The sequence below is a fragment of the Mixophyes fleayi genome, chromosome 3 (genome assembly GCF_038048845.1).
Source record: "Mixophyes fleayi isolate aMixFle1 chromosome 3, aMixFle1.hap1, whole genome shotgun sequence".
NCBI lineage: Eukaryota > Metazoa > Chordata > Amphibia > Anura > Limnodynastidae > Mixophyes > Mixophyes fleayi.
Window position 1 is genome coordinate 335,060,699 of NC_134404.1, and position 12,164 is coordinate 335,072,862.

General features: G+C 40.4%; 2 protein-coding genes across 2 annotated transcripts in view; one reads left to right on the forward strand and one right to left on the reverse strand.

The window, feature by feature from the left end:
• LOC142143264 (calpain-8-like) overlaps positions 1-7,607 on the forward strand; it is a 53,680-nt gene extending 46,073 nt beyond the window's left edge. Inside the window, exons 17-20 of the mRNA XM_075200977.1 lie at positions 1,599-1,677; positions 3,357-3,473; positions 3,564-3,622; positions 7,115-7,607. Of these exons, the coding sequence (XP_075057078.1) occupies positions 1,599-1,677; positions 3,357-3,473; positions 3,564-3,622; positions 7,115-7,138 (279 nt within the window). The 3' untranslated portion in view covers positions 7,139-7,607. The remainder of the gene's footprint in view (positions 1-1,598; positions 1,678-3,356; positions 3,474-3,563; positions 3,623-7,114) is intronic.
• Positions 7,608-9,048: 1,441 nt separating this feature from the next.
• LOC142144947 (calpain-8-like) overlaps positions 9,049-12,164 on the reverse strand; it is a 43,020-nt gene continuing 39,904 nt past the window's right edge. Inside the window, exons 20-21 of the mRNA XM_075204315.1 lie at positions 11,088-11,146; positions 9,049-10,727 (exon numbers count right to left, since the gene is read on the reverse strand). Coding sequence (XP_075060416.1) covers positions 10,704-10,727; positions 11,088-11,146 — 83 coding nt within the window. The 3' untranslated portion in view covers positions 9,049-10,703. The remainder of the gene's footprint in view (positions 10,728-11,087; positions 11,147-12,164) is intronic.

Below are 12,164 nucleotides of genomic sequence, written 5' to 3' on the forward strand. Positions count from 1 at the left end.
TAGACTCAAGGGCTGGCTGGCAAATATCTGCCCGGGGTTGAGATTCGCCTCTGCAGCCTATTAGGAACATTTTAAATACTACAGTGCGCGGGCGCTTGCGCGGCAGGTCTCTAGGATTATTTTTTTTTCGGGGGTGGAAGAAACCCCCCCTGAAAAATCCTCCGTGCGCCCCTGCGATTGGTGGGGGGGGGGGAGTGGCAGAGAAGAATCCAGAGGTTCTGAGTGTTCATATGGTTCCCAGGAGAGAGGTGTTGTTATATTGGTACCAAAGGCACCAAGTCTTGTGAAAGACAGATACCTTATCGCTAAGTAAGATAGGTACTCCATAGGGTAGGCAAACCACATATGATTTAATGAGGCATTTGTTGGAACCAGCTCCATTCTCTCGCGATTAGTTTGGCCGTATTACTTATGTGAGTGATGAGCTTGTCCGCGTGTTTGTCTAGTGATTTAATTGACTTACTGAGGAACAGCACAGCTGGGTCAGCAGGTAAATGGATTTCTGTCATTTGGTGGATTAAATTGGGCAGCACGGTGGCTTAGTGGTTAACACTTCTGCCTTATAGCACTGGGGTCATGAGTTCAATTCCCAACCATGGCCTTATCGGTGTGGAGTTTATATGTTCTCCCCGTGTTTGCGTGGGTTTCCTCCGGGTGCTCCAGTTTCCTCCCACACTCCAAAAACATACTAGTAGGTTAATTGGCTGCTAACAAATTGACCCTACTCTATGTGTGTGTGTGTGTGTATGTTAGGGAATTTAGACTGTAAGCCCCAATGGGGCAGGGACTGATGTGAGTGAGTTCTCTGTACAGCGCTGCAGATTTAGTGGCGCTATATAAATAAATGATGATGATGACCCATCATTCAGAACTGAACAATTAGAGGACATTCCCATGAACATTTAAATAAATGTCCTGGTATTACCACAGTTTCTCCAGCAGAGTTTGGAGGACTGGGGGTACATACTGCCCAATTTAGAAGGTACAAGTTACCATCTGGTATATATTTTATAATCTATTTCTTTCAGAGCTACGTTGATTGAAGCTTTGTCTATTTTGTGACTGACGCGTTTCAAGTCATTCCCCACTAAAGTAATGTCCAAGTCTCTCTCTCATTTGGCCTCATGAGACTCAAGACAATATAACTCCGTACTCTTTTGAGAAGAACAAAGTGTGGCAGTCAGTCCTCTGCAATTTACTGAATATGAACAGATGGGCTCTAGCTGAGACAGTTTCTTCGTTTTGGTGATTTCATCTGTGTCTGGATGTAATTTTTAATTTGTATGTATTGAAAAACATGAAGTTTGATCTTGTCCGTATAGCTGTGTTTTTAAAACACTGATCAGCTGATACTGAACCATGTCAGCCACCCAATCCGATTAGGTAGTTAGTGCACTTAGAATGAAATTAATATGTAGTTCTACTATTAGGGGGAGGGTGGAAAATCCCTAAAATAAAAAATATTACCTTTTCAAAACAATGTCAAAATTTCAGTTTTCAAAACACTAGTTATTGATAGGTAAAATTACAAAACAGCCATTCCATGTAAAGTGTTTGCAAGTACTTACATCATTATGCCATTTCAATTTTTACCGTAGAAGATTTTTCTGGAAGTAGACACCAACCTCACAGGAACTGTTGATGCCTATGAACTGCGAAACGCGTTGCTGAAAGCAGGTAACTGAAATAATAATGTTTACCCTTTACATTTGAGTTTTAGATCATACATACCACTTAAAGATGCATTTACTTAGGATGTATTTGTAACTGTATCTATTTTAACATTTTTATAAAAATTGTTAAAAATGTGCAGTTAAATTTCATATAAAATGAATAAATCTGTATGTAAGCTTTAGGAAAAACATTTAGTGTTTTATTTCACACAACAATAAACAAACTTCTAGCCACAAGCTGCACAATTATTCATTCTAAAACAGATCAATTTCACTTTGACAACGACCTTCATTTTGTTCTGTCATTTTTCCAACTTTTGTCATCTGAAACCAATTTATTTTTTTTTCCATAAAAGTCTATCTCATTATAATGCACCTTTAACATATACAGTCAGGGCCAAGCTACCACCCCGACAGAGTGCAGCTGCTACATGCCCCATCCCCCTCTCCTGGAGGCTTCTCCTGAACGTACCCCAGTCGGGGCATCACTGCACATGCCCTGGATCTTTTCAGAGCAGAGTGGGGGCAGGAGAACTAGAGGCTCCTAGCCAAATTAAATATTGATCATGAATAAAAAGTTCACATACACAGTACATACTTGCCAACTCTCCCTGAATGTCAGGGAGACTCCCTGAAATAGGGGTGATCTCCCTCACTCCCTGAAGAGTCTGGCATTCGCCCTGATGCTGAGCCAGTACAAGACGTGGTTGGCTTCGCCATCTGTGGCATGATGACACAGTTCAGAAATTGTGTCCTATGTCCATGTGTTGATGCCTATAGAGGTGGCCATTTTCATGGAGACCAAGATTTAATCAAAGACTGACAGGTAAGGCAACATGACTTTAGTAATGGAGACAGAAATGTAAAAGTCACTTCAGTCTCTAGAGATTCATTAGCTGCTTTTCTTTAGCGCATAGTTGCCTACTCTCCCGGAATGTCTGCAAGACTCCCGCATTTCTGGGAGACCTCCCAAGAGAGCGGGGCAACCTCCTGGTTCTCACCCACGAAATAGATAAGTGGCTGGGGGTGGGGCTTGATGACGCAAATATTGCGTCATCTTAGCCCCGCCCTGTTGCAATTGGCCAAAATTGTGACAATTGTTTAGGGGGCGGTGCAAAAATGATGAGATTCATCAAGCCCCGCCCCCGCATGCCCACCTCCCCCGGGATCTCCCTGAAGCCAACGAGGAAAAGTTGGCAAGTATGACATAGTACAATGATTGGTCATTTTAGTTTCATTCATTAAACTGACTGAAGAAAGCGATATCACATGTGGGCAACTTGTGCAAGTTAAAAAAGATTCATAACCAAGGTCCAGTTGTCAATCATATAGGGAATGATACATTAAGGAAAGTAAGGCAAACAAAGGAGTGAGTTGTCTCCTGGACAAAACCATGTTGCAATGCAAGGGGTGCAAATTAGTTTATTATTTTGCACATAAGTTAAATACTGACTGTTTTTTCATAGCACACAAATACTTGATAACTTTATTTTTACACTAACATTTAAACTTGATCTAGGACATGCCCTACCCCAACTATAAATATGTCCCCGCATTTTAAATTTACCTCCCCCTCCAATGCAACATGGTTTTGCCCAGGTGCAAAGGTACTCATTTTTTTTGCTTTACCTCCTTAATGAATCAGGCCCATTGTCGGTAACATCAACCATGTTTTATTTCTAGGATTTAACCTTAACAACAGGATTCAGGACGTCATTGTCCAGCGCTTCGTGTCTAAGGAATTGTCCATTCATTTTGAAGATTTCATCGCGTGTATGATGCGTCTGGAGACGCTGCTGAGTGAGTATTGAGGCTGCTTTAAGCTCTGTGTTATATACTGTATGATGTTACAATCTGTTACTGTCATCATTTCCTTTCTATCTGTTTTAGAAATGTTTCATCTCCTGGATACAAATAAGAGTGGAAACATCAGTCTCTCCGTGTCTGAGGTGAGTTTCTGTCCTCTGAATAATGTGCTGTTCATCCAGAATTGTTCAAGTTCTGCTTAGAACATGAAAGATGACTTCTGATCAGTTGCTATGGTAACAGCACCTCTTCCTGAGCACCAGATGTATTAAATAACCCTATGTAATAACAGTAATCCTATTGAAAACAGTAAGATAATTATTTGGTCTGTTTGTAAGTGTGGTTGGTAGATGAACGCAGATATCTCCTATTGTCCAGTGTTATGTTCGTCTAGTCGCTATTCAATGAAAATTGTCCACTTCGAATAGTGTGGTTCCAACTCACAATGCGATTTAATAGCAAAAAGTAACAGAGTAACAATTCGGTAAGAGAAATACAGCTGATTACATATGCAGGCTCCCTGGATCCAGCATACAGTCATTCAGTCCTGAAGTCTGTGGTCAAGAAGACTGAATGTTGGTCCCAGAGCTCCTACTTATATACAGTTAGTGATACAATGAAAACAATACAGATGACTTGGCATGTTTCCATTGGTTCAGGCTTCAGGACAGTCCAGTATAATGCAGATCATTGGTCAGTTCAAACGATGCCCTCCAAGGGTGGGGGTTAGCTCTCCAGAAGTTGCATACTAATCTTCCCACCAAGAACTAGTTAAAACTGGTCTATTAACATTACACAGACAATACTATTCTGATCATTTATTTCCTATAATCCATAACTCGCATACTCAAGGTGCAACCTCTTAGCCGATAGAACCGGACGTCTGAGGATAAATAGGGGATTAGAATGATACCAAACATGATGTGTTTCCTGTATCCTGAACCTTAGGTCTCACTAAAGTGTATTTAACATTATTACATTTAACTATAAGCTCTATTACATTTGATTATAAATTACTGTGTGTTGGAACTATTTTAAGGTGAACTATTTACAGGTGAATGTGTAAGTGTAAATGTGTGAAAATGTGTTCGCACGTGTTGTGGTTTTCAGACAAAGATAATCATTTATTTAAAATTCCTATACTTTGACAGATTTTGAGTTATTAACATATCTGTCAAAGTATAGATGTTACATAAATTTGGGAAGCATCATCGTGGATTGTGATTTTGTTTGCTGTCAATGGCACCTACAGACACTCTTAAAGTTCTCTCTGGGTTTAAAAAATTATAAATAATATCATTACCTTAGATCAAGTTCTGGGGGTAAATGTATCATAGTCCGGGTTGTACAAGTCGCCGGAAATCGGCGAGATGACAGCTTAAATTTAAAGCAGCGCTGCCTTGTAAAGGCAAGTTTCCCTTTACAAGGCAGCGCCGCTTTAAATTTAAGCTGTCATCTCGCCGATTTCCGCCGACTTGTACAACCCGGACTATGATACATTTACCCCCTGATGTCATCACTTGAGTGTTCATTAGGGACACCTGTGTCTTATATGGAACAACACATCACTTTATTGTAACTGATCACAGGTATTAGAGGTCATCCAAGACATCTAAACAAGGCCTGTGCAACCTGCGGCCCTCCAGATGTTGTGAAACTACAAGTCCCAGCATGCCCTTCCAGCTATCAACAGGTTGTCTACTGGCAAAGCATGCTGGGCTTGTAGTTTCACAACATCTGGAGGGCCGCAGGTTGAACAAGCCTGATCTAAACAGTCAGTATGGTCAAAAAGCTTTTCAGTGGCTACCATACAAAATGCACCCACCAACCTCATCCACAGACATCTGAACTGAATTAAGGATGTGCTCTTTTTTTTTCTACATGGTATGCAGATATTTCGCTATTTGTCTGTTTAAGACTTTTATTGCTAACCTTTGTTGTGGGAGGTTATTGGGGATTGATTTACGTCACTGATCACATGTGTTTGTTACCCGTACACAATCAGTGTGTAGTGGCTGCTTAGCTAGTGTGTTTGTTTAAAGTGTATTAGGATTGATGTAGCATAATTCAGAGTTATGGCAGAATTAAACAGGAAGTAAAGAGGTGGAGAACACTTTACCTGCTACAGAAGGATACATCTATCACGGCCACTATCCTGCTGCTTTGGCTATTTAGCCTCAGGTTGGGTTCGCTTTACCTATTACCACTATTCCGACATGGAGAAGCCCTACAAAGAAAATCTGAAATTATGAAAAACCGATTAGAAAATAAACAGAATTCCCTTCAACCCGACACTGGACACCTCCGATTGGATCACCAGGCTGACAGCAAGTGATTCCGATTGGAGAAGTGTTCGGCACTGCAGGGTGACGTCATCGCGATGTTTGTCAATAGAAATTTAAAGCGACAATGCCGGGTTAAGTGTTTAAACACTTAACCTTAGGGGTCCCCACATTGCCGCTTTAAATTTCTATTGACACTTCGCGATGACGTCACCGTTAGCCTCCACCTCCCTCCTGGACTGCTAAGCTCCTATTGTCTCTCATTACTCCCTCCCTCTACCTTATGTTTCATGTGTCCACACACACAGACAGACAGACAGACTAAGGTCAATTTGATAGCAGCCAATTAACCTACCAGTATGTTTTTGAAGTGTGGGAGGAAACCCGAGCACCCGGAGGAAACCCACAGGGAGAATATAAAAACTCCACACAGATAAGGCCATGGTCGGGAATTGAACTCATGACCCCAGTGCTGTAAGGCAGAAGTGCTAACCACTCAGCCACCGTGCTGGCACCATACAAATAAGTAACAATAATAATCTATTCTTAAGATGCCTGCCTTTCTGTGTGCTCCCCCGCTCTTGCCTACCTCCCCTCATTCCTGTCCCACTATATCTCCTGGCTGCCCCCCCATTCCCCCTGTGTCTGTCATTGTCTATGCACCTTCTCTTCCATGTTTGGTTCCAGCACCACTTCCTCCTTTCCTGTTGCTGTGAAATCATCGGTGCAGCCAGTGTAGTATATATTGGAATCTTTCTAATTCTAAGTTCGGGAAGGGGGGGTGGCTGTGTAATTGCAGTGCACTTATGATTTAGATAGCCTCCTTCAACTGTAAAACAGGTTATGTTGTAGCTTTTGTAGAAACTAGAAGAGGGGAAGAATAAAACAAGCAGCCCTGAGCCTGCATTTCATCTATCGGTCACGGTTTGGCCTTCAGGGCCCCTGAGTCTGGTGCAGTAACGGCTGTTGACGCTACGGATACGCCATTGCCGAAATCTCTCGGGCATATTGGACAGGATATTACTAGGGGGTGGGTGTCAAATAAATATATATAAAATTAGAGATGGATTCAGTGGGAAAATCATTTTGTTACTAAAACCAGGGACATTGTAAAAGTGGGTGCCTGCCCCTATTAGATGTGCTATTGATACCAGGAACATCAAAGTCTCCTACACCGTCCCCCTTCATCCCCTCATTCCATCCCTAAGCATTTCATTCCTCACAGGAGCAATATAATGTTGCAGCTGATGGAAGAAACTGGTGGGCAACTCTTCTAAAATCTGTATGTGATTCCTTAGAGCAAGATGGACCTTTACTCAGCCACTAAGCAGACCTTCTCTCTTCTCCCCACAGTGGCTGTGTGCTGGATTGATGTGAAGGGCAGCAACATGCAAATATAGAATTTGTGACAATAAATGGACTTTACAAACCTCTTTATGTGTAAAGTGGAGAGAAAAGATTGTGACCAAGGTGGTTTGTGATCCCGTTGAACACTGCTTTTTTACATTTTTTATAAACATACAGATAAAAGGTGTGGCTATATCTTAACTTTTGCAAGTACATATTACATGTTAAACTCATACCTACAGGCATTAATATAATGGGGGGTATTCAATTGTTAGCAAGCTTTGGGTTTTTCGACCGCGTTAAGTCATTTTAACGCTGTTTTTTTATAATTTTCGAGCGGGTTAACTTTACCCCCAATACAATTCCATTTTTAACGCTCAGTTGTTTTTTTCATGAAACGGTCCTCTCGCGCTCCAGTAGAAGGTCTATTGAAAGTATAGGGTGTGCGAGAGGCAGCCGCGTTAAAAGCTATTCAATTGTTTTTTAACGTAGCGCGTTAAACAGGAAAATATGCTGTTTTATCTCACACCTCTTTGGGGTGTGATAAAAATAAAAACCTCTGAAAACTATTTCAAATCATGTAATAATGTTGAAAAAAAGTTAAACTTATGTTTATCACTAATGCCTAACTTGTGTAAGTTGATTTTCTTGTGAAAACATAATGAAATAAAATAAACATAAAAAAATAAAATCACAAATTAATTATATTTATGTATGTTTTTGGTACAAATATGAATGTAGTAATGTGTTTTGACATGGTATAGAAGATTCTATGGTAAAAAAAATAGTTAAATTAAAAAATATGCTAAAGAAAGTACTGTAATGTAGATATTATCAATGTGTAATGCAATCTAATGTATGGAAATGTATGCAAAACCTTTTTATTGTGTTATACGTGACCGTATTAAAACTCCCCTTCACTCCCCTAAAAACTCGCAAACACAATGATTAACGCATAGGGACAGCGTTCCCTCTTTTTCAATTCAATTGCACAAGTTTTCCCGCTGCGCTAACTAAAAACGGTCGCTATTGCCGTCAAAACTCGTATCTCTTGAATATTAATCAGACAGGGCCTGATTCATTAATGCAGGTAAATGCTGATACGTACCGTATATTGCGTAAAATCACACTGCACATTCCCAGAAACAGACCATAGGCCAGAGAGCGCAGTAACGTCCAATTCATCTTGTGCACAAAGGACCCTGACTACAGCCTGTGATTTCATAGGTGGAATGGGGAGAGGAACGGACGTATGAACCTAGTCAATGTACAGTAAGGGGATGCCAAGCTCGAGTGCCCACGTCAGCGTCTGATTCCAGCTTTGGGTATCTCTAAGGTTTGTGATTTTCAGTCGAATCACTTGCACCAGCTACAGGTCAGGTGTAAGTGCTGATTACTAGTGATAACGGCTGTGTATACAGCTATAACATGTGTTTGCAATCGGTAGCAACTGTAAATGTATTTTATGTACTGTAGACATTCGTAACATCCTAATAAATAGAGATGATGAACCAAATAATTCAATAATTTGAACTGTAACACAGTTCCTTTTGCTAAATCCAGAAACACCAGATTATCACAAAATATAGAAGTAAAAGACTATTCCTCATCTTTTTATCAAAAAAATCCAAATTCTAAACTTACATTGTTCTATATTTGAACTGGTAAAGAAATAACTTCAATATCTATTTTACTCAGCAGCCCAAATTCCTATATTTACCCAAAGCTGCACAGGTGCCTGTTAGGATCACTATAAATTCACATCATATTATACAGCCTGAGACACAATTACCTACTGTAAGTACAGCAGAAAGTGTCTGCATTTCAGGTGCACAGTAACATGCATTGCTTTGCAGATAACCACTTTATTTTTGAGAAGTGTCCTTTAAAATTAAGTTATAAAGTATTAGTAATGTTTACAAAATGAAATGCGCAAAATATTTATCCAGACATATCTTTATTCAATAAAACAACAAGTCTTCACAATGATTAAAATGCACAAAACAGAGAGAGATACAGGACAATATTTGGCTACTTTCCTAAAGAAATGTTTATATTTTTTTACGTGAATTCCACAGGATTTTGTGATAAGATACTAATCATACTGGTTCTGCCTCACATTACTTACTGTCATCGTTTATATGTGAAGTCCAAAAGTGTTCCACTGCACAACATAACTGGGAGAAAATTGCATGCACTGGGGTCATTCATTGACAATACTGACAATACTGCACAGTGCAGAGACTCATGACAACCAACTAGCAATAAGCTTTGTGCATCACGCCAAACACTCTAAACAGTTCATATTTTTGCAGGACTGTCCTGATTTCCAGGATCAGAAAAGAGCAAAATAGAACTTTGCCAACTGCGGGCATGGCATACATCAATGTGGGTAGATCCAGCTGTAACTTGGTTAGAGATAGGGACAAAATTGTCCGCATCTTTAAACCTGGAACGTTGGAAGGTAAACTAATGAAAGTGTTTTATTGGCTGATTGTACTGTGCAAGTTTGGCCTGTACAGGTGCGCAAATGTTATAGAGGGACCTGCTTTATATAGGCCAGCTTGAGGCCTTTGATTGGCTCTTCTTAGCGTTAATAGGCAAACCAAGGGGGGTTTACTAGTGCCTGGAAACCCCCCTCCAGGCCTGGGGCACTGTATAATTGAGGTGGCTGAACCCTGCCTCCACTTCACACAGCTCTGCTCGAAAAGAGAGAGCTGCGTGCACCTAGTAGTGCACGTAGCATTGCCCATGTATATTATGGGGATAGGAAGAGTTGGAGAGCAGCCAAGCACTATCTAATATTATAGCCACGCCCCCATGCATGCTGGTCACGCCCACTGGTGGCATGGTGTGGAAACCCCCCTCTACAAATCCTACGTTTGCCCCTGACTGCGTTAAGGGCTCCTATAGACCAATAAACATGGCTCAGCGTGGTGGCTGGCATAGCCAATGAAGAAAGGAAGCAATCTACCTGGGGGGTAAAACATAATCATTGGGTAAAATTTTTTTTGGGGGGGCAACAATGTCCAGAAGGCACCTAATCTTCTTCTTCTCTCAGGAGGAGGGGAGGTGTCTCTTAGACCAGCATCATGCTTCTGTACCGCAGAGCATTGTGCCCCAATCCACTCCCTATGGTACGGTTCAAAGCTACGGTCCTTTCCCAACTGTAGGCCGAGTAGCTGCTGAGCCCCCCACGGCTATGCTAGTTCCGCCTTTGCCACTGACCAATAACTGACAGAGTAGCTGCAGTATCGCCAGAATTCCGAACGTAATGGGATTTCTAGAGGCTCGATTGCTGGCAAAGGTCAGCAGAAAGTTCTTCAGTCTAACCTGAGTTATTTAAGAAGCATTAATGAATGCAGCCTGGAGATTTATCCTCCCCCACACAAGCAACAGCAAGGTGATTGAATTTTTTTAAATACTTGTAAAAGCGAATCATCTGTACCACACTCATTATAGCAAATAATTTAAGTTTAAGCAAGCCTAACATAATCTGTCAAATGTAGCACGGCTTTGTGCTCACAAAAAAACATTTAATAGAATTAAAACAACCATCCATCTATTTGTGAGCTTGGGCCGTTCACGTCCACTTCTAGACCACCGTAGCGGAGAGCCACTGCAGAGACAAAATAGAGATGGAAGGAATGAATGAACAAGATTTTGCAACATTTCTGATTTTTAGTGCTCACTGTTTTGAAAATGAAAAACCTCTTTATGATACAAATGCATGGTTGTTTTATTGGTGTGTTTGTTCCCAATTGTGAAGCGCTACAGACTTTGCTGGCGCTATATAAATAAATGTTGATGTTAATGAATCCCATTGCTAATATTTGCAACATTGAAATGTCGGGAACACAGTGCATTACCCTCTTTCAACCTGAAGATGGCACTGTTGTTATACTTGACTGCAGTTTTTAGAAACCAATAAAATAAAATAATGATTAAACTAATAAAATGTAAGTAACAGATGCAATACCTCTGGTAAGGTGAACCCAATCTTCCCACTGTTTTCCGTATCCAAATGTTTAAACATTTCTGTAAATAAAGATATATATATATTCAATTAGAAAGCAAAGTTTTTACATCATTCTGATGGTCTATCGTCAGTCTGCACTGATTAGTGTACAGTTGTATTTAGCTGTTGTGTACAGACTACAAGCTACAATACAGCACTACAATACATGCGAACGCTTCTTTGACAGCGCCGGGGCTGCTGTACAGTACAGCATCGCCAAAATGGAGCTGCTGCGCTTGCGCAGCCGCATGCGCAGCAGCTCTCTCTCTATATATATTGTTTTTTTTGGGGGGGGAGGGTAAGGGTGTGCGTTGAGCGCTCACTCATCCCTCCTATTCAAGCTTTGGTCATCTCTATGGTATGTGATTTTCAGCTGTATCACTTGCACCAGCTACAGGTCAGGTGTAAGTGCTGATTACTAGTGATGACGGCTGTGTATACAGCTATAACATGTGTTTGCAATCAGGAACAACTGTAAAAATGCATTTTATGTACAATAGACATTTATAAATTCCTGATACATTTATTTAATGTAAAAAAAATATAGAAACAACAATGCTTTTTAAAAAAAACAAAAAAAAATCATTAATGATTATATTATTAACAGGTGTTAATGTATTTAATAATAATATAATCTTTTTTCTATGCCTTCTGATGGGACATATATACATATGCATCGTGCCTATGCTGCAGTGTGTTGTGTCTATCTGCGTACGGTATGTACATACACCCGTATTCAATTAGAAACCTTTCCTCTTCTTGTTGAATACGGGCGTACCTGCTGCATTTTCCGTCTGTTATGAAAAAAACCCGTAAATTTCGCTCACTCGGCGTTCCTTAAGGAATCAGCCCTTATATGTTTATTTTACTGACCCAAAGAGCTTACAATCTGCGGTATACTTTGTTCACATGAGCAGAATAACGAAACACTGGTTCTAGTCTGGATTATTTAATGGGCCATTAAACCCAGTAATATTGAACATAATATTACAATTTACCTTTTGTGGCACAATCCATGGCATTTATTGAGGTTTGACA